The 22,616-nt window shown below is 44.7% G+C and overlaps 1 protein-coding gene across 4 annotated transcripts in view; it reads right to left on the bottom strand.

Annotated features, from left to right (window-relative positions):
* Window positions 1–15,089, bottom strand: part of SCUBE2 (signal peptide, CUB domain and EGF like domain containing 2) — a 64,515-nt gene extending 49,426 nt beyond the window's left edge. For all 4 annotated transcript variants that reach the window (XM_060159708.1, XM_060159709.1, XM_060159710.1 and 1 more), the window contains exons 1-4: window positions 14,931–15,089; window positions 13,617–13,739; window positions 7,168–7,293; window positions 2,771–2,905 (exon numbers count right to left, since the gene is read on the bottom strand). In XM_060159708.1, coding sequence (XP_060015691.1) covers window positions 2,771–2,905; window positions 7,168–7,293; window positions 13,617–13,739; window positions 14,931–15,063 — 517 coding nt within the window. In that variant the 5' untranslated portion in view covers window positions 15,064–15,089. The remainder of the gene's footprint in view (window positions 1–2,770; window positions 2,906–7,167; window positions 7,294–13,616; window positions 13,740–14,930) is intronic.
* Between the last annotated feature and the right edge of the window lie 7,527 nt (window positions 15,090–22,616).

Genomic DNA, 22,616 nt, shown 5'->3' with positions numbered 1-22,616 from the left:
ACTGAAGAATATTTCTGGAAACCAAATAAAAGTATGCCTTGCAAATAGGGCAAGAAAAGGGGGAAACAGCCTCTGCTGAGAGCACAGCCTCTTCCTCACTAACCTGACACCTTCCTTACTACTCTAAAAAGGCAGCAGTGCAAACATCTAAAAATACTCTCGGAGCGGACAAAACAAAAAAGGAATGCTCATTTTGAGAGCCTGAGCTCCCATGAATAGGCACAAAGGCAGGCTGGGGTGGTGTGTCTCCCTCTAGCCTACCCTCATTACATGGGTGAAAACACACAGTCTCTTTATCAGAGCTTTGGGGTCTCTAAGGATGAAAAAAACACAATAGCTTGAGTTTCTCTCAGAATCAGCTATTAAGATCCCCTATATTAAAGAACATTTAGTAAATAATTATTAAAAACAACAACAGCTACACTAGAAAATACTAGCTTGCAGTGCTTACCTTCTTTCAACCATCTTCAGAGAATCAGCTATGGGTTTTAACATCTATTTTAATACAGTTTCTAAGGGTTTAATGTGCACATCAAGGAGGAAACTCTACAGGAACACTGTTTACAGATGGCTCTATTTGAAGAGTTAAAACCCTAGGATGGAAGTGGGCAGCTGCAGACCGCTCCAATCTGCTGGCTCACACTGCCGTGAATTTGCCCAGCAATCGGGTTGAAACACAACAGAAAATCACAGAGTGCTTCCAGACCACAACTCAAATTCTTGTATTTTGGTTTATAGCTCCAGACAAATACGCTCATTTTAAATACTCTTCAGGGGTTCTAAGAATGTCTGAATTGTAGAAAATTTAGAAAACACAAATTGCGGAAAGGAGCTGCTCTTGTATTTACTCCTGGTGTGAGGAGCCCGTGTCTGTAATCAGTCTGGGGGGCTTGGAGCCTTGTCCAGTCTGGGACAGGAGAAAGGGGCTGAGCCACTGCTCTGGAAGAGCGAGGGTAAGAGGTGGTCTTAATCACCGAGAGTGGCTTCGTGAGTGGTGGGACCCGTACTGGGGGTGTTCAAGCCCTGGCTTGACCTACAGGGCGCCACCCCCCTCCCCACCGCCTGAAGAGAAAGCCAGAGTGACTTTCCAGGAAGCAGCTTTGAGCAACCAAAAGGGAGAGGCCCTGAGATCCAGATCATTCATGCTGCTGGCATCTTAGTTCAGCCTCTGACCAGAGGCAGAGCTCACCCAAGAGTCCAGAGAACCCCCGGCAGGAAAGTGAAAATGAAACCTAACTGCTACTTAATCAAGGGCCACACATCTGCATGGGATAAGAGATCCACCTGATTAGGGTTGGAGTCTATGACCACCCAGCTTCCACACTGACAATGAGCAGGCTTGGGTAATAAAAGCATCCGACTCCCCATTTCTCTGACCCTTCTTCTTAGTACCCAGACAGGCCTTCTGGTTAGGGATAAGAAAGGGGCCATCGTTCTTGGAAAATGAGGCAAAAATCATCTTCCACAAAGAAACCCTTGAAAAATCACTAAAACCACCACGATTAAAACAATAAATCTATAAATCTACAAATAGTAGAAGAACTGAAAATCACCACATTCTTAAGTTATGAGGATGAATACGCAGCACATGCCAAAAGGAGTTAATAGTCTAGGATTTGGGGCACTTCCCTTAAAAACAGGCACCGGCAACCTTGGGAGACATAAAGCCAAGAAAATGTCGTTCTCTGGGGACTTCCCTGGTGGCACAGTGGTTAAGAATCCACCTGCCAATGCAGGGGACACAGGTTCGAGCCCTGGTCTGGGAAGATCCCACATGCTGCGGAGCAACTAAGCCCGTGCGCCACAGCTACTGAGCCTGTGCTCTAGAGCCCGCGAGCCACAACTACTGAGCCCGTGAGCCACAACTACTGAGCCCACGAGCCACAACTACTGAAGCCTGTGCACCTAGAGCCCATGTTCCGCAACAAGAGAAGCCACCGCAATGAGAAGCCCGCACACCGCAACAAAGAGTAGCCCCTGCTCACCACAACTAGAGAAAGCCTGTGCGCAGCAACAAAGACCCAATGCAGCCGAAAATAAATAAATAAATAGAATTTTTTTTAAAAATGTGGTTCTTTGGCTTAAGAAAGAGCAGAGAATTAAAAGCACATCACTGAGTTCAAAGTGGCTGATGGGCCACAGGTACTTAATTCCTCTCCCTCCTGAGAATCCACTGAACTAATAGAAGAATAAAGTAGGTATAAATTCAACGCAGAGAGAACGAGCCATCAGAGGAGAAGAATTTTCTGCAAATTTATGGAGGAATGGTAAATGACAACATGGGTGAAGAAAACCATAGTATAGAGACCCCCAGTCTGGGGAGGGGGTTCACCTGCCCCCTGGAATCCCAGAAGCTCAGAGTTCAAAAACGCAAAACACAGGGAATGCCGGGTCTTGCTGAAAACAGGGCAATTCACTGAGTCTCCCAAGGAAGGCTCCAGCCCCTCCTTCCCCAAAAAACGTGCTGTGGTTTCCAGCACCTTTCTGAAAAACTGGGCAGATCATCCATTGCATTTCTAGTCATGTTTGAAATGTACTCCATTTAGAGATTAGAATCAGAGAATGTGAGAGTTTGAAGAGACCTCAGAGCTCACCCAGTCCAACCCACTTTTTTAGCAGGGTGAGAAAGGTGCAGCTAAAATAACCTGCCCACTTGTCCTCAGGCCTCCAGGCTTTCTAAACTCCGTGCTTCCCTCTAGAGCCTTTGAGGATGGGGGTGGGGGATTCTCAGATGTGACCCTGCCCCCTGCCCCCAGCCGAGCAGAGCTACCTTCTGAGCGGTGAATGCACGTGTGCTGATTGTCACTCAGGAAAAAGCCCTCCTTGCAGCGGCACTCGTAGCTTCCCATGACGTTGACACAGGTGTGCTGGCAGCCGCCATTGTTCTCCAGGCACTCGTCCACATCTGGAGGGGGAGAAGGCTTAGCCTTTGCTTTTGTGACTGCTTCACACACCGCCCCACCCACCACCACCCTGCCCCGGCAGCCCAGGGGCTCCTGCTAAGCAGAGACGAGGTCTCTCGTCAGGTCCTTGCATCACAGAAGCTCTCAGAACTGAAGCCAGTGGGGCCGCAGGTAATTAACCCAGCCCTCATGGGTCTAGAGCTCCCTTAAACAGGCCCTCCACCTGGACACCTGGATAATCAGTTCAGTAAGTATTTATTGAACACCTTCTCTTTCCTAAGCACAGTGCTAGAGGAGACAATAAAACACAGATGCGTAAGATCGAATTCCTTTGCCCTGGAGCATCTCCTTCAGCAGAGGGAAAGAGACAACTGTACAAGTAATTGTGAGATAAGGTAAATGGTGGTACAAAGGAAAGAAGTCACCTCTGGTTGTGGGTATCGGGATGGGTTTTATGGAAAAGCTGATGAAGGTATGAGCTCTGCAGTGTTTCTTCAATTTTAAATCAGGAGAAGGGATTCTAGGCAAAAGAAAGGGTGTGAGCATAGTACGAAGGCTGGGAGACACAGAGCATGTTCAGATAACACAGTGTTATTCAATTGGGCTGAAGCACAGTACATGCAGGGAAGTTACAGGAGACAGAGCTGGGAAGATAGACTGGGTCACACTGCAGAGGACCTTGAATAGCAAAGAAGTTCCTGCTTCATTTGAGAGGCAACTGGGAACCCCTGGAGCAGGGTGACATGGTCAGCCCCTCGTGTTGGGAAGGATAAGGCAGCAGCTGAGGGAAGGACACAGGGAAGGGGAAGAATTGAAAGCCTGGAAGTCCAGCTTCACACGTTTGCCTGAAATAGCCATGGCTGGCGCTAGTAGGGGACCGGACCTGGGGCCTGGCAGTGCGGATGCCTAGGATGGAAGAAATAGAAGGGGACTGTGGACAAGCTGCCATGTGGACATGGGGTGAGGTGGCTGAGAAACATGGGGAAGACCAGTGCTGGGTACAGAATTGGGCGTGGAGATGTGGTTGGTCCCCAGCAGGGCAGGGAGGTAGTAAGTGTGAGATGCTGAGATTCAGGGCTAGCTCCAACAGGCTGTGGGAAGCCTGAGCCTGGTGTAAAGACAGCTTTGAAAACCACTTACTTGTGGTGTCCAGCAGGGAGGGAGGGAGTCTTGCCCCAGTGCTATGCCCCCAGGGCGAGGTTAGGGGACCTTCCTTCCACTGTGTCACATACTACCTTGTGCGCGGCTCCATCAATACACTTACCACCGTGCATTTTCAAAATCTTTTTTTTTTAAATTGTACCTTTTGACTCCTCAACATCTTTTACTTATGCATCTCCACTAGACTGCAAACTCCTTGAGGACAGATTTTTACAGATTTTTTTAAAATTTAGCATAGCCCTGGAACCTGCAGGCACATATTAACTCTTCAATGCATGAACAAACAAGCAGGAGAGCACAGCATCACCAGAGTTAAAGAAGGGGAAACTTCTAGAAAAATCTCAGACATGACAGAAGCTCAAGGAGAAGGCTGATGTAAAAGCAATTTATTTTCTCTAGCCCTGACGTCCCACGTGCCTGTCACTAGCTCCTGGGGGCATCCGTAACAAGAACATTCACACTTAGATATCTGTTATCTGGTTTCAAGCTTCAGATTTTACAGTCATCCGTCCTCCCACACTACCCAGCAGATGCCTTGCTAAACTGATGGGACTTAAGCCATCTCCTGAAGCCTAACAGACTTGCCCTTCTCTGTGCCAAAGGGTGAAGGGAGCACATTCCAGAGGGTGAGATGTGCTGGATCACACCTGGCCCCGCTGTTCCACAGCGAGGTCTGGGGTGAGCAGGAGAGATGTTTCCCTGAACACCAAATCCTGGCCTGGTTCTAAGTAAAGGTGTGCTCCCCTCTGAGCTGCACCGCCCCACCCCGTGTTTAACCCACTATTCCTTTTCGCCAAAGCAATTAGAAATGAATCAAGTTGGGTGACGCACTCTGACTGAATTAATACAAAAGTGCACGTGTACAAATGTGTATCACTAGGCTGGTGAGTTTCTGCAGAATGTAAAACAGTGTTTTACAACCCTGTCTGCATGTTAGAACCCTGATGTCCGGACCCCACCTCCTAAGACACTGATCTAACTAGCCTTGGATGAGACCTGGACAGTGGTGTCACTTTAAACTTCTCAAGTGATGCCAGTGTGCTACAGGACCTAGTAGCTATGTTGTGCTCCCAGACATTCAATAAATAGAAGCTGAATTCAGGTGGGCTGAGCTGTGTGGAAGAGCTGCATTTTGTGTTTCAGGCTCACAGGCACCCAGGATCTCCGAGCACTCTGGGTCGAGTGCCGGAGCTAAGTGGTGTTTGTACTCTGCGTATCCTGGCTAATATATCGGCGGCTAATTGTGCGGTCAGGGGGCGGGGGAGAGGTAAGGGTCATCCCAAAGAACACAGGAAACTGTCCCTCCTAAAAAATTGAGGCCCTGAGCTCCTTTCCTGTCACTCCTTTCCTGCTTCTGCTCTTTCAAGTCCAAATGGCAGCTAAGTCTCTATGTGTGCTGGTCCTGCTGTTCTCAATGTACCACTGTATTTTCTCATGCCTTCCTTTTCATGGAATCCTCAGCCCCTTCAGATATACTCGGTGGATATACTCAGGGTTTTTCTCCAAGGCAGACCCTTGCTACCAAACCCACAAAGAGACCCCAAAGAGGGGAAACGGAGATACTCTGCTGAAATACCTGTGTTAGCAGCCAGGCCAGGAAGGACTTGGGGCCTCAGGCCTTTACGCCAAACCACCCCCACCCAAGCTGGCCCAGGTCCTTAACTCTTGGAAGTGTCCACTTTTTGTTCTTAGGAAGCTCATACTTCCTCCAAGCTGTGGGTTTGGGCACAACTGTGATGACTGGGTCTTCCATCAAATACAAATCCTCAAAATGCCATTGGCTAATCAAAGGGAAATGAGTGATTTCCCCTAGAAAATGGTTTAAAAAAAAAACCACACTATGCTTCTCAACAAATTACACACTAAAAGTGATTTTTTTCTAAAGTTTTTAATTAATCTCAATTTATTGATGCTCTCAGGATTGTCTCTCTAATGTGTCCTTTTGTGGTGCTAATGGCCTAGAAAGTCTGCAGAGGGGTTAGTGACTCCCCAGCCCTCAATCAATTCTTCCTGATAGCTGCAGGCTTAGAAGGCCAAGCGGTCTGACCAGTGCTTGACCTCTCACACAGGGCTCAGACAGGAAGGGACAGAGTCTACATCAGGATGGGGCTCCAGGTGACATGATACAGGTCATATCAGGGCTTAGTCCCAAATACTCTCCTTCCCCAACACGAAAAATACAAGTTCTGCCTGTACTCACTTAGTGACTTTTATGCTGATCTCAAAGCATTTGATCAAGTGGCCATTCCCACTGCACAGCAAGGGAACATCTGAATAGCTGTCCCCACAGAGCCAGGGCCTGGCTCAGGCTGCTCCTTGGTTAGCCAAGTGGATATAAGTGGGTCAACCACATGAAGGATCATCAGTGTCAAAGGAATCTGATGGCATCTGGGTCCCATGTCCTCCTGTACCACTGCTAACACCAGTCTTAAAGTGCAAACAGACCACAAACACTTGCCTTCCAGGTGTGCTGCATCTTCTAAGACCATCCAACATTCAACCCTATCCAACTGCTTGCTAATTTTAAATTCTGTTTTATTCCTGGCATAAGGAACCAATGTAAACAATACTCTTTGCAGTCCCTAACTCACTGAAACTCCAACAGATGTTTCTGGTTTGTGGAATAGTAGGAGGAGGTTAATGGAAGGTTTCTACTTGAATTTCTCTCTCTTTTAAGAAAAAAGAGGAGGGTCTACCTGGCTGAGATCCAAGCACACATGTGGACTCTTCAGGACAAGTAGTTTTACATGATTCTGGAAGAGAGACACTTACCATTGAAGAAATGGTTAAGTCAAGACCCTTTTAACACAAGACCAAAGATCTTAAAGGTAACAAGTCAATGCCAGAAAATCAATAAGTAGTAATGTCAATGTCCACCCACCTCCTTGGACTAATGGAGGATTTATATTATGAATGATCACATAAAAACTAAAATACTTAACCTGGTTTTCTATCAGTGAGTGTGATTTCTAGGGAGCCAGAAAACAAAGGTCTCTGATCCCATTTTTCTTTTAATGAGTATGTTTTTGTCAAAGAAAAGAAAGGGGTGGAGGTGCCGGAGGGTAGGTAAAGGAGAATTACCATTGCCAACTGTTTTCCTTACCAAGACAATTATGACCGTCATGAGCCAACATGAAGCCATCAAAACAAGTGCAGCGATAATTGCCGGGAATGTTCAAACAGTCATGGACACAGCCTCCATTGAGTTCATTTTCACATTCATCAATATCTGAGGAGTAAAAGAGAAGTAAACCACACAAGCACTATTTCTTTAGTGTGGAGAAATATGCATTTACCTTTTAATCAGCCATCCCACATCTAGCAATCTCCAACAACAGAAAAATAAATATGCATAAGGTTATTTGCTGCAGCATTTGTAATTACAAAATATTGGAAATGACCTAAATGCCCACGCACAGCAAGCAGTTGAAGAATTAAGGTACATTTACTTGGTGGAATACTATGCAGCTGTTAAAAAAAACAATGAGCTAGATCTCTACGAACTGATTTGGAGTGATTTCTAGAATATACTAATAAGTAAAAAAAAAAAATCAAAATGCAAAAGAGTATCTGTAGTATGTTATCTTCATGTAAAAAATAAGGAGGTACACGCACACACACACACACGAAATTCCAGCACGCTCTTTTTGCAGAACTTGACAAGCTTATCTTACAATTTATATGGAAATGCAAAAGACTCAGAAGAGGGAAAACAATTTTGAAAAAAGGAGAACAGATTTGGAGGATTTTCACTTACTATAAAGCTACAGTTATCAAGACAGTGTGTGGTACAGGCATAGAGGCAGACAAACAGATCACTGGAACAGAATCAGAGTCCAGAAATAAACCCTTATATTTATGGTCACTTGATTTTAGACAAAAGTGCTAAGGCAATTTATTGGAAGAAATGATAGTCTTTTTAACAAATGGTGCTGAGACAGTTGGATATCCATATGCAAAAAAGGTTGATTTAGGCCCTTAACTCAGACCATACACAAAAATCACAAAATACATCAGAGACCTAAATGTAAGAGCTAAAACTAGAAAGCTTTTAAGAGAAAATATAAAACTTTCATGAGAAAATCTTTGAGACCTTGGGTTAGGTAAAGATTTTTTAGATACAACACCAAACACACAATCCATAAATCTAAAAATTAATAAATTGGACTTTGTGAAAATTTTAAACTTTTGTACTTCAAAAGACATTAAGAAAATGAAGAGAAGTCACAAATTGGTAGAAAATATCTGCAAATCACATACCTTATAAAGGGCTTATAAAGAACTCTTACAATTCAATAAGAAGACAAAAAACCCAACTTTAGAATGGGCAAGAGATTTGAATCAACATTTTACCACAGACAGTATACTAATGGCTAATAAGCACATGAAAAAAATGTACATCATTAATTATTTGAGAAATTATAATTATAATCACAATGAGATACCATTTCACACTCCCTAGAACAGTTATAATAAAAAAGACAGACAATGACAAATGTTGACAAGGATGTAGAGAAATGGGAAACCTCATACACTGCTGATGGTAATATGACATAATCACTTTGGAAAGTTCCCTGGCAGTTCGTTAAAAGGTTAAACACAAACTTACCGTATGACCCAGAAATTCTACTCCTAGGTATGTATCAAGAGAAATGCAAAATCATGTCTACACAAAGACTTGCAGGTGAATATCCTTGGCAGCATTTTTATTTATAATAGCCCAAAAGTAGAAACAACCCAAATGTCCATGAAATACTAGTTAACAATAAAAAGGAATGAAATACCAGTACAGGATGCAACATGGATGAACCTCAAAAACATTATGCTAAGTGAAAGAAGCCAAACACAAAAGACCATAATGTATGATTTCATTTATATGAAATGTCCAGAAAAGGCAAATCTACAGAGACAGGAAATAGATTAGTGGTTGCCTGGAACTGGGGCTACGAACAGGGATCTTACTGTGATGAGGAAAATGCTTGAAAACTGTATTATGTGATTGATGACTGCACAACTCAACTAATTTACCCAAAATCATTGATTTGTACACTGACTTAGAATTGGTGAATTTTATGGTATGTAAATTATAACTCAATAAAACAGTTAAAAAGAAAATACATATTTAGCTGCTTATTTGTGCAAAAGAAATACAGGAAGGATAAACCAGAAAGCACAGAGATTGGTGACCCATGGTGTGTGGGAGAAGGGGTGGAAATAAGGAGGAACGGGAACAGGAAAGAAATAGGAGGAAGGAGTCACACTTCTCTGAGTTTTTGAACTGCTGTGACTCTCAGAACCATGGTGATGTTTTACATACACACACATCAACCAGGAAACAAGAGTGAGGGTGACAAGAGGGATTAAAAATTGGAACACAGGGCTTCCCTGGCGGCGCAGTGGTTGAGAGTCCGCCTGCCGATGCAGGGGACACGGGTTCGTGCCCCAGTCCGGGAAGATCCCACATGCCGCGGAGCGCCTGGGCCCGTGAGCCATGGCCGCTGAGCCTGCGCGTCCGGAGCCTGTGCTCTGCAACGGGAGAGGCCACAACAGTGAGAGGCCCGCGTACCGCAAAAAAAAAAAAAAAAAAAAAGGAACACAGAGAGAAACAAATGAACCTAACTGTACTGTAAATGAGTAACACACCACACTGAAGGGGATGGGGAAGAAAAGTACTAGCCTAAGTATGTCTGAAAAATAGTAGCTTGACTGGATGTTATAAGGCCAAATTCAAAAATAGTTGTATACAAATACTGTACCCTAATTATTAAATCCGTTTTACTCCCAGAATTATAGAGTAATAATTCTGTAAATACTTTATGTGTATACTGGGATTGAACAAATAGGTGCATATATTGCAGATAATGAGAGCCAGGTTTCTCACTGTTGGAGAAAGAAGTTATGAATAAGCCAAGAGGGAGGTTAGAATGAATCCTGTGATACTGTTTTGGAATCTGAAGTATCAGTGTAACTCACTGTTTTTAATATATATATAGAAATGGATAGATACAAGGAATAAATATAGATAAGTGTGTATGTGTGGGTTAGTATACATACATATATTTCCTAGCTCTGTCCACTGAGAGGGCCTAGGAGGAATGACATCCCAGTAACAATGAAAACACCAAGCATCCAGATCTTGGTTTCTATACATCATTTTCCAATAAAAGGAAAACCAGTGCTCCCGGAGAAGTAATTGATTCCAGGGCTGGGGAGGGGAAAATACAGGTTGAGGCTGGAGCATTTTGTGGTACCAGAAAATTAGGAATTTCTCAAAAAAGGATGGAGGCATGTCAACAGGACACAGGAGACCATGTGAAGGAGCTCCCAATGGCTAAAGCTGGAACAACTTGAGCCAAAAATAAATAACCATATAATTAAATAAACACCCGTGAGTCCATACTGGCATAAATACATAAACACATAAATCAATACATAAATAAATGGGGGAGGAGGGACAGATCTTCCTTACAGAAGAATCCCAATTAATAGACGTGTAAGGAACTAGAGAAATACAAAATTACCGAGAGTCACATATCACAGTAATAATTGTTGCAGGCAAGATCCACAGTTGGATGCTAAAATCAGCATAGGCTAAAAGTATCTGCCCCGATATATATATATATATATATATATATATATATATATATATATATATACATACACAGTGAAAGGGGAAAAAATAGTAACTTTGTAGTGGAGAAACCCAGGATACACCATTTTAACCAGATGATCAAGATTAACATCACCTGTAGTGGGAATGTTGCCATCATGTGCCCCAGATGTGATGCGCTGAAAAGCACACAATAGCGCTTCTGTAGCAGCTTTGCCGAAAGCTTCACTTTTGTATTACTACAAATGTGTAACCTCAATTTTATCGAGAGAAGACATAGGACATTCTCTTGTTGCATCAGTTCCTACCATACTACTTCTTATCATGTGAAAACATAAGGCCAACAAAAGAACTGAACAGTACTCATCAATGTGTCACTGCCATGAAAGACCAGGAAAGACTGAGGAACTGTCACAGAATGGAAGAGACAAAGGAGACAACAGTTAAATGTAATGTGGGACTTTGAGTTGGATTCTGGAAGAAAAAAAATAGAAAAACTGTTAGGGGAAAACTGGTGACATTTGAGTAAGTCTAGAGTTTAGTTAATAATATTGTGCCAGTGTTGATTTCCTGGTTTTGATACTGTACTATGGTTATATAAATTGTTAACATTAGGGTAAGATAAGTGACAGACATATGTGAAGAATTCTGCACTAGTTTTGCAAATTTTCTGAAGTCTAAAATTATTTCAAAATAAAAAGTAAAAAATACAAAGGTCAAGTCTAGATTCATTCCTGCTAAACCTGATTCAGTTCCTTAAACTGAGAAATAAGGACCATATAATTAATACTGACCACTGAAACATCCCCTCCCCAAAGTCTGGGAGATCATTTAGCATAAAACATCATTTACCTAAAGCCACTTCTGAAGCACATTATTTTAAAAATACTTATTCAGGGCCCATACTTTCATTTTTCCAACATTTTGGCAGAAGAAATTTGTGGAGGATAAAATTCTGTTCACTCTGAGCAAACCAGTTCCCATCCTTGAACTTAAATAGGGGCAAGTGACTTCAGTGATAATCACAACACAAATGATACCACAGATTGGACCCAAGAGGCTTAAAAACTATTAAGCCAGGAAATACACATAAAAGTTACATCTTTGAATATCTGTATTTTTGAATCTTTGCAATCCCCATTTTCTTTCATTTTCCTTCTTGGAAGAAAGTTTCCATTTCTGGATCCCTGTACCAGAAATCCAAACTAAACAGGGTCATCCTTATTCACTAGGTTTATAAACACTACAAGTATTCAAAAAATCAAATCCTTCTTAACAGGGAGAATATATGCTCTCTGTTAATAGTGATTACCTGGGGATAAATAGCAAGGTCTTTACTTTTCTATTTTACACATTTTTGTATTTTTTGTACTGACTTTCTATAACAATAATCACATATTATTTTAAAACCAATTTAAAGATAGAAAAGCAGCGATGCCAGTCAATCATTATTTTAAACTAAATAGTAGGCTTTTCACTCTAAACTGTTAGCAATTCAATTTCTTATTTGTGATAAGCCAAACCCAACAGCTAAGAATAACCAAACTTTTGCCACTTGTCATTCAACATTATTTACTAAATAAGTACTTTATCCAAAAGAAAACTTGGCATGGTTTCTACCCCCAGAGAGCATACAGTGACTGAAGGTCACAGTGAAAAAGTGAACATTTTTTTCCCCAAACAGGGTACCAACATGTGTGAATTCCAGTACTGTTAATAGAATATTTAATATGGTGAGGATGTGGTATGGAGGAACTGGCAGAGAGATGTTTCAGAGAGAGTACTCTTTTGGCCTCCCATGATGCAGGGCAGATAGAGAGAGAGATGGCTGTCTGTCTCTGGGAAAATATGAGCCTGAAGAAACAGAAGGGCTTTATGGATGGACCACCAATTCCACTTGCTGCGAACCTGACCAGGAGCACGTCTCCTTTGATGGGAGAGGCAGGAGTTTTGCTCCTCCTGCACAAAGGAGACCATAAATTTATTAGGATTTCTCACCCAACCAAAGAGGGACACTAGGAGGCTGCGTGAACAGCAGAGACGTGGGGTCAGGGACAGAGCTAGAGTGGGGATCTGACTTTTTTTCACCTGCCAGCTAATTGTGTGATCATGCCCACGACCCCTTTCCCGATTCCCCTGAGCCTCAGTGTCCCCATCAGTAACACGAGGGAGAGGATTGGCTCAGAGCTCCCTGAAGAGCCCTGCCAGCTCCAACATGCCACAGTTTCCATGCCCCAAGCAGCCTCTTCCTATGAGAGTCCAGTCTGCAGCTAGTTCTCAATGGCAGAGTTTCTGACACTGAGCTGATCCTCCGTGGCCCAGAACACAAAATGGCAAAGTCCAGACTTCAGCCTCCCAGATCTGGAGCTCTAAGGGCTTAAAATATCCCTCCACACATCTTTCCAGGGCCAACTTGCAGCTCCAAATGAGGCAGGCTCCTGGTGCAGCCCTAAAGCTTGGCAGGTCACAATGCCAAACCACCCGAAGTCAAGGACAAGATAGAGCCACCAGAACCTCAGGGGAGGGCAGGACTCTGGCACTCAGACTTCAGAGCAAGGATGCTGCCCCAGGGAGGTACAGGATCAGCACAGATCAGCCCTGTTCTGGCAAGCATGGCTCTCCTGATCAACATGGCTGCTGACTTTCTACCCCCAAACTGAGTGGGACCAAAAGATACTAAAGCAGCGCTTTTCCTTTGCAGAAGCTAGACAAAAGGACATTTCAGAGCCAGATAAAACTGTATGATCAGCTCTCGGAAAGACCTGATGTTCCCTGTTTTTTAAGGATCTGACATGCAATTCAGAGAGTAGGTGATGTGACCCGGGGTGGCGGTGGGAGGGCTGCTGAAGCACTTTTACCAACACAAGTGGCCACGACAAGAGCTGAGGAGGTAGGGAGCTTCCCCTGCTGGCCCACCCACTGCTGGTCCCCAAGTCACTTACCCTCACACTGCCTGCCCTCCCCTTGGTAGCCAGGCCTGCAGGAGCACTTGTAGGAGGTGGGTGTGTTCTGACACAGGGCATTGGTGTGGCAGTCGTCTAGCCCCTGGGCACACTCATCCACATCTGCAAAACAGCACAGCAGCTCCTGATATGGTGCCCCGAGCCCCGGTGACCTGGCCTTGGCCCCTCTCTAGCATCATCTTCCACCAGCCCATCCCACTCACGCCTCGCCAGCTAAACTGCTTGGGAGCCCCTGGGATGAAGTGGACCATGTCCAGGCCCCTGTTTCCAGGCACAGCCTGTTCCCTCTGACTGGGATACCCTCTCCACTGGCCTTCACGACTCAGCTCAAACCCACCTCCTCTAGGAAGCCTGCCAGGACCCCAGAGTGTAGGTGAGTTGTCCCCCAGGATATGCTCACATATCACATTGTCACTGTTTTCCTGCCTCCCCATCTAGATGGTATCTTGATTACAGACTGGACCTGTGGCCCGGAGGCAAAGCACAGTACCTGGCACATGAGTAGGTGATGGTAAAGGCCTGCTGAAGGAAAGAGCAAGTTGGCAAAAATGCTCTGAAAACCGAGCAGAGTCTGTCAGCTTTCTCAGGGTTTGGGGTATGGGGGGAAAGCTCACCCTGGGCTCTGAGAACACCATCCTGAACCCTCAGACCATGCAGAGAGGTAATGGTGCCCCCCTCCACCCCTTCACCGCTGCCCACCCTCTCAACCTGGAAACCGGCCTTGGCAGAAGCCTTTCCTTGGCTGATACTCCTTCCAGGATGTTAATTAAAAACAAAAGAGTTTTGAAAGTATTCCAAGTCCAGTTAGTGCACAACGGGTATTCCCAGATTCTCAAGCAGCAGCTGTTCCACAGACAGAAAAATCCCTGGAGCCGACCCTGAAGCCCCCAGGACAGCTTCCCGGCCCCAGAAGAAAGGAGCACGGCTGCCATAACCTCACGCGGCCGGAGCCCTCAGTTTCCCCATCTCCGCAAGGAGACTCCAAAGCCCTGCTCCCCGCTCAGCCCGCGCGAGTCTGCCCAGCAGGCGCTCCCCGAGGATCAGGGCGGGAACTGTCATCAGCCCCGGGTCCGAGGCCGGGCCGCGCACTCAGGCCCTGGGCCTCTGGCCCGCGCGGTGGCAGCGCCTCTGCCTGGCCTGCGGGTGCGGCCCCAGGGGAAGGGGGGCCACGCGGAGCTCCGCAGCCGAGCCCCGGCCCCACTTGCCCCGGGCACCCCGCGAGGGTCACGGGACCCCTTCTCGTCGCCCTCCCTGCCCGCCGTGCCAGGTGCGCCCCCGCGGCCGGACACTCACCCTCTGGCGGCCCCGTGGCGCGGCCCCAACCGGGCGGGACAGCCGCCGTCAGCAGCAGCGGTAGCAGCAGCGGCAGCAGCAGCGGCAGCAGCGCCCGGGCCGCCCAGGGGCAGCCAAGGCCCGCGACCCCCATGGAAGGCGCGGCGACTGCGGGCAGAGACTGCGGAGCGCGGGCGGCGAGCGCGGCGGCGGCTCCGGGAGGTGTGTGCGGGCGCCCTGCCCGCCGCGCTCTGACACCCCCGGCCCGGCCCCGCCCGGCCCCCGAGCCCCGGCCTCATTTTCACACAGTCCTCCCCGGGCCGCCCCTCCCGGCCCCCTCCCTTCCCCCTCCCGGCCGGGGCGGAGGGGGCGCGGCCGCAGTGGCCGGAGGACGGCTGTCAGCCTGGCGGGGTCGGGCCCGGCGGGCCGCGAGGCCCCCGCCGCGCAGGCCCCCGCCGCAAACCCGCTGCTCCCGCACCGCCGCGGCGCTGCGGCCCGCGGAGAGCCTCGTGCTCCGCCCGTTCGCGGCGTCCTCCAACTTGACCCGGTCCCTCTTGTGAAGACAAACAGCACTTCTAGCCTGAAATACTCGGACACGGGGCACCCAGAAAGTGTCCTGTGTAGCTCAGAGTCCTATAGTCCCCAAACCCCAAAACCACCTATGGGGCTTACCCATCTCTCCACTTAGGAGGGGGAATGTGGGTGGAATGAAAGTGATTCCACAGACTTCGGATCCTCAGGAGAACTCAACGGAGAGGGTGGGCCCAGCTTCTCTGCTCACCTCAGCACACACTGTCTACACCCTTCTCCGTTCTGCCCAACCCGGGCCTTCTCTGATCCCCTGCCCCCAAGTCCTGGGAGGAGAGTGGCCCACTTGTCCCCCACTGGGGCACCGCTGAGACTGTCCCTCTGTGGCACAGTGCTGGGCCCATAAGCACAGCACAAAGTGTTCATTTCACTGAAAACCGGTTAAATGTATCTTCAGAGCAGCTTAAAGGTGAAGGAAAAGGGGGCCAGAATGTCAAGGGTGAGCCACCAGGGACAAGACAGCCCAACATGGGCACAGGTGGTATCTACGACCACCTGAACTCATAAACATCAGGTATGGCCAGCTGCAGATACAGGCAGTGCTTGTCACCTGGCCCTCCAAGCAAGACATCCTTATAAGGGAACACACCTGCACAGGGCCTTCCCACACCACCCTAGGCACAGGTGACTGGAGCCAACCACACGCAGCATCAGCATCGCTCCAGGAACGAAGGTAGTAGCAATTCTCAGATGCAACAAAACACCATACTCAGGGAGTTTAATGTTCATTGTTTGAGCTTCTCTGTATTTATTAAATTTTCTCCTGTGAATATATGCACACATATATGTATGTATGTATGTGTATATATATTCATTCCTTTGATAATCAGAAAAAAATAAACATCACAAAAAATCCACACCGAGCTCATGCACAAAAACATGTCTTCCTAGGGTCCAGCACCCTCTCAGAGCTCCCCACTCTGCACCACTCCTCGGCTGCCCCTGCCCCTCCCGTCCCCACGGCACCCAGGCTGAGACTGCCTCTTTGGGTCTTCATTCCTAGTGTTGCTGTCTAATGGAGAATCTGAGAAAATAACTTTTCTGTGGTTGTTTTTCTTTTGACCTTTTCATCCCCAGCAAAGGCAAGCAGGTTGCATCCCTTTTTCTGTCTTTCACCCCTCCCTCCCACCTCCTTTTGTTTGGTGTGGAGAGAGACACTCAGCTATTTCTAGTAATAAGAGTTATTTTTACACATTTGTAAATCTTCACTTAGTGAAACGTTCTCTCCGCCTTTGCCTTTGTGTTCTTAATGGTAGCCATAAATTACTGCCTTCTTTTCTCTCCGCTGCATCAGGCTTCATTGCTTTTGAAATGATCAAAGTTATTTTCTTTTAAAATCCAACTGGAAACTGCCCATTGTGTGGCACAGACCTCGTTAGCTCCAGTCAAAGCATATAAATACATAAAGCTGCCCATTAAACTCTACAGGAGCCTCCTCCAGCCCCTTGTGCCTGGTAAGACATAAGATGCACTGTTCTTCCCCTCAACTGTTTCCCCAAGTTTATATTTCAGTAAGAATACAAATTAATTATGAGACCCAATGCTTTTTTGTCTAAGAGTGTAAGTTTTCCCCGTGTTTCCCAGAAAAGTTTACCACTGGCACAGATCTCCAAAAATGTTCTGAATCCTATTTTGTTTGCCCTGACTTCCATATAACCGTGCTTTCAGCTGGTCGGCTCCCAGATTCCTCGGCAACCTTTCTGACACTTCAGATTAAAGTCAATACGGTTTACAACCAGGCATTTCCATAGGGGAAAGGCTTCAGGGGAAATTTGTGCTCAAATGTCAATGTTTTCAGTGTTCCAATGTCAGGAGGGACTTCATGGGCCCTGAACTAGCTGCCGTCTGCCCTCTATTGTCCCACGGAGGTCCCCACACTGTCCCTGGACTAAGGCTGAAACTCCCTCTCCCCTCCCTCAGGCTGAGAGGCCATGAACCAGACCGGAGGGTAGAGACAGCCCAGCCAGCCCCAGCCACAGGCGTGGGCTGCTGGCACTAAGAAGACTGTGGAAGCGGAAGCTGCGGGTGCTCCTGAACTGCATATGGCTAAGGCAAACTCTGCATTCACTGGACACCTTTCAGTGCCCATCTTTTTTGACTCTTCAGCAGCCTTTGGAAATTCCTTTTAGAAACTCTCCCTCCCTTGGGTTTTCATGGCAACCGGCAAGCTCCTGATTTTCCAGCCTCTCAGGAAATGCCTTCTCGGTCATCTTCTTGGGATCCTCCTCTTTCAACATCCTCTCCCTGATGGTTCACTCATTCCCTTGTTTCCATAATAGAAATCTCCCTTTAGCTTCAGTTCTGTGTATTGTCTCCAATTGTCTACTGGATACCTCCACCTTGATCTCCCACAGGTCCCTCAGATGCAAGATGTTCAAAACGGAGTTCATCTTCTTCCTCAAACCTGCTCCTTCTCAAGTACTTCCTCTCTTAGAGAGAAGGGCACCACCATTCTGCCAACACCAGGTCAGAGACCTGGCAGTCATCCTAGACTCCATTTTCTCTCTTCCCACCACAGCCAAACCCTCATGTCAACTCGACCTTCTTACCATCTCTCAAAACCATCCTCTTCCTCCATGCAAGCTTCCAAAGCTCAGGCCTCATCATCCCTCACCTGGTCTGTTGCTCCTAGTCGGTGGTTCCTTATCGATTTCCCGGTCTAGAATCTCACGCCCCTTCAGTGCATCTTCCACAGTGGCTGCCAGAGTAAAATGTAAATTTCATCACAACGATCTCAGTCCTCCTCAGGCTAAAGTCCAAACTCCCTTGATATAACCACTCAAACAAAACATGGCTACCCACTTTTAGGTATATACCCAAGAGAAATGAGTGCATATGTTCACCAAAAGACACATAACAAGAATGTTCATAATGGCTTTATCACACTGACACGAAACTAGAAATAACCCAAATATCCATCAACTAGAGGATACATAAACAAATTGTGGGATATTCATTCAATAGAATACTATAAATGAATAAATAAAATGAACAAACTCTAATACGCTCAACAACACAGAGGCATCTCATGATTATTATATTGAGTGAAACAAGGCAGATACAAAAGGGTACATATTGTGTACTTCCACTCCTATGAAGGTTAGGAAGAGACAGAACTAATTAATAGCGATAGAGGCCAGAATAGTAGTTCCCTCTGGGGATAGGTATTGACTGGGAAGAAGCATGAAGGAACCTTCTGGAATGCTGGAAATGTTTTAGATCTTGATCTGGGTGGGGATTATATGGATGTATACGTATATAAAAATTCATTGAGATGTTGGCTTACACTTAAAACACTTTATGCACTTTATTGTATCTTTTTACCTCAAAAAATAAGTTAAAACAAGAACTGCTTAGCCAAAGACGTTTGTGATCTGACTCCCTTCTACATTTCCAGCTTCTCTCCTACTACACCCTTACCCACAAGCTACACTCCGCAACATCGAACTACTTGTACCAGGAATTTGTCACTTACCCCCAGATACATCTTTTCTTTTGCTCGCGCTCTTCCCTTTGCCTAAAAGACATGAAGTGGGTCTCAATAAATATTTGAGTAAATGAAGTGCAACATCTTGATTAATAAGTATTACTAACAGAGGGCCAACTGTACATATAAAAACTGTCAAATTGTACACCTTAAATATGTATGACTTAACTAAATGTCAATTATAACTCAACAGAGTTGTTTAAAAATAATTAAATTAAATTAAATACATACCATTAAGAATCAACCAGAAATGAATGAGACTAGCTTTCTATTAAAATCACCTCCAGAAAAAAATATATATATATTACTATACCCCAAGGAAAAAGATGTGTGCTGAGATGTCCCGCAGACAGCAATGAAAGTACTAGAGTCTGCAAGTTAGCAGGTTCTGAGAACTAATGCAGAAAGGAAAACCCATCTGCTCTTGCACACACATTGATTTCTCCTCTATGGATGGCATTCACATCTCCTGGAAAGCTTTTTCAGCACGTCTGAGCTGGATGTGAAGTAGTAAATTTTTCTAGTTGCTTAACCCATCTCCATCTGCTCCTTCCTCCTTCCTACCAGATATTCACCCCTTCCCCAGACAGTCCACGTTCCTAGGAGGGAAGCTGCCCCACCCTCGACTTCAGGCTCTGGAGTTGGATTAAGACAATCAATATCTTTCATTCCATTCCCCCTGCAACAGTCACTGGTTCACGTGTTAACACTGGTTCACGTGTTCTAATCAGAAGGAATTGCAGTCCCTTTGCTTGAAAGGCTGGAATGGAAGAGTTCTCTTTTCCTGTTGCGATATGGGTGTGATGAATGAGACGCTGTGGCAGCCATCTTGATACCAACCCAAAAAGGGTAAACCAAGAGGAATATTGAAGTCCCACCTGAGCCCCGCCCCACCTCGGGACCTCCAGGTATATGTGCCAGTACACTTCCTTAACATTTGAATTGGTTTTGTAAAAATATTTTTATTTTTATTTTTAAAATTGTAGTAATATATATATATAACATAAAATTTACCATTTGAACCATTTTAAAGTATACGCTTTAATGGCATTGAGTACATTTACGTTGTTGTGCAATCAACACTGCCATCTATACCCAGATCTTTTTTCATCTTGCAAAACTGACACAATAATTGTTCATTCTCTCACCCCGCCCCAGCCCCTGGCAACCACCATTCTACTTTTTGTGTCTATGAATTTGACTACTCTAAGTACCTTATATGAATAGAATCATACACTATTTATGACTGCCTTACTTCATGTACCATAAATTCTTCAGGGTTCATCCATATTGCAGCATGTGTTGGAATTTCCTTCCTCATTTAAGGCTGAATATATGCCACTGTATGTGTATACCACACTTTGCTTATCCATTCGTCTGTCAATGGACACTTGGGTTGCTTCTGCTTTTCGGACATTTTGAATAATACAGCTGTGAGTGTGGGTGTACAAACATCTATCTGTGTCTCTGCTTTCAATTCTTTTTAGTGTATATCCAGAAGTGGAATTGCTGGATCATATGGTATTTCTATTTTTAATTTTTTGAGGAACTGCAGTACTAATGACCACAGCAGCTACACCATTTTACATTCCCACCAGCAATGCACAAGGATTCCAGTTTCTCCACATCCTCACCAAAACTTACTGTTTTGTTTTGTTTTAAACAATAGCCATCTTAATGGATGTTAAGTGGTGGCTCATTGTGGTTTTCTGAATTAAGTTTTCTGTTATTTACAGCCAAAAAATAATTCCTATTCAGCTCCAGATAAGCCTCCATTAGGAAACTTTAGCTGGGTAGCAGGTGATCCTCTGAGTGAGGTGGGAAAAAGAGAGTTGGATGGGGTTGAATCCTCTCAGGAGCCTAAGTAACAAATAACTGTTTATTCACAGAGTTGATGCTATCTTGGTGTAAATGCCAGGACTCTGTTTCTTCAATGGTTCTGAAAACTGCACCAACACTCCTTTTTGCTTACAGAGGATTAAAAATGCTTCCAATAAATTTTTCCTTAAAATGATAATAGTTAATATTTGAATGAATACTAAATGTCAGGCATTATTCTAAGTACTTCATATGCATTAGCTCATTTAATCCTCATAGAAACTCTATGAAGTAGATATCATCATTATCCATATTTTACAGATATAGAAACTGAAGTGAAGAGAGGTTAAGTAACTTGCTAGGAGGGGACAGACCAGGACTTAGTGCCGAGATGTCTGGCATCAGATCCTCCTTCTTAACCACTGCTCCTTGTGGCCCATATGTATGCCAGCTATTGTGCTAGGCACTATGGGAGATACAAAGATGAATGAGAGGCAGACCCTGCCTCAAAGAGCTTACAGTCCAGCAGAAAAGAGACTTAATTAGTATTCATCCTCAGTACCTCTCTCAAAATATAAATATGATAATTCTTGTTGAAAAACATTTGGTGCTCCCTGGCCTGCATTATCTGTAACATAGGCCAACCTCATGGGCAGGACCAGCTCTTAATTTGCAGAGCTCAGTGCAAAATTAAAATGCAAGGCTCCTTATTCAAAAAGCAAGGGAAGGGGCTTCCCTGGTGGCGCAGTGGTTGAGAGTCCACCTACCGATGCAGGGGATACGGGTTGGTGCCCCAGTCCTGGAAGATCCCACATGCCGCAAAGCGGCTGGGCCCGTGAGTCATGGCCGCTGGGCCTGCGTGTCCGGAGCCTGTGCTCTGCAACGGGAGAGGCCACAACAGTGAGAGGCCAGCGTACTGCAAAAAAAAAAAAAAAAAAAAAAAAAAAGCAAGGGAAAAGTTTCATTAAAGGTACCAAAAATAGTTTTTTCCTTTAAAACTATTTTATAGGGGTAATAGTGATATATGAGTAACAACAAACTTACAAAGTACAAAAATAACATTTTAGTATAATTTTATAGAATGCAATAAACAATAATACTTTATTAATGTGATATCTTGATTGATCATCAGATTTTTTTCTGGGTCACTTTTCTGAAAACTCATTTATTAGGTCATTGAATTTATACTTTTGGGATCTTCATTTTCAATCAATATAATTGAAGGGACATCAGTCATCCTTGGCAAATGAAAGGTCACAAATAATTTTTGATAATTTTTAGTTATGAGAAGGATCTTTCTGCTGGTGAAACTATTACTGGATCTGTTAAAAGTATTTTATAGGCTGTAACACACGGGGAAAATTTTTTGATAAATTACTTTGAAACATAAATTTTAGTACATCTAGAACTGATGATTCTTGCAGAAATTTTCTTCTTAGAAGATTTAACTCTTCATACAAATCAGTTTGGGGTAAGTCTGAATTTAATTTTAAATATAAATTTATACAATGGCATTTCAATGTTTTCCCTGACATTTCCTGTAATTTGTGAAGGTCATATAAGAAACTGAAAGTGGCTTCATGATTTGTGTATAATTCAAAACACTTGTTTATGTATTCAAGTGTTCACTGCTGTATCTTCAATTACAAGGAAAAATTAATTTTAAAATTGTCTTCCTTATTAATAATTGGTTAAGCTGAAGCTTCATATGTAAATAGTGTTCTTTTTCATCTAATGGAATGATTTTTATATTTGGTTTCTATTTCTAAGCCTGTGGACATTTGCCTCACAATGTTGCAGCAGTTTTAAAAACC

Source organism: Lagenorhynchus albirostris, chromosome 9, assembly GCF_949774975.1.
Source record: "Lagenorhynchus albirostris chromosome 9, mLagAlb1.1, whole genome shotgun sequence".
In the NCBI taxonomy this organism is placed as follows: Eukaryota; Metazoa; Chordata; class Mammalia; order Artiodactyla; family Delphinidae; genus Lagenorhynchus; species Lagenorhynchus albirostris.
The sequence above is the reverse complement of the archived record's forward strand: the minus strand, read 5'-3'. Positions and strand labels throughout refer to the sequence as shown.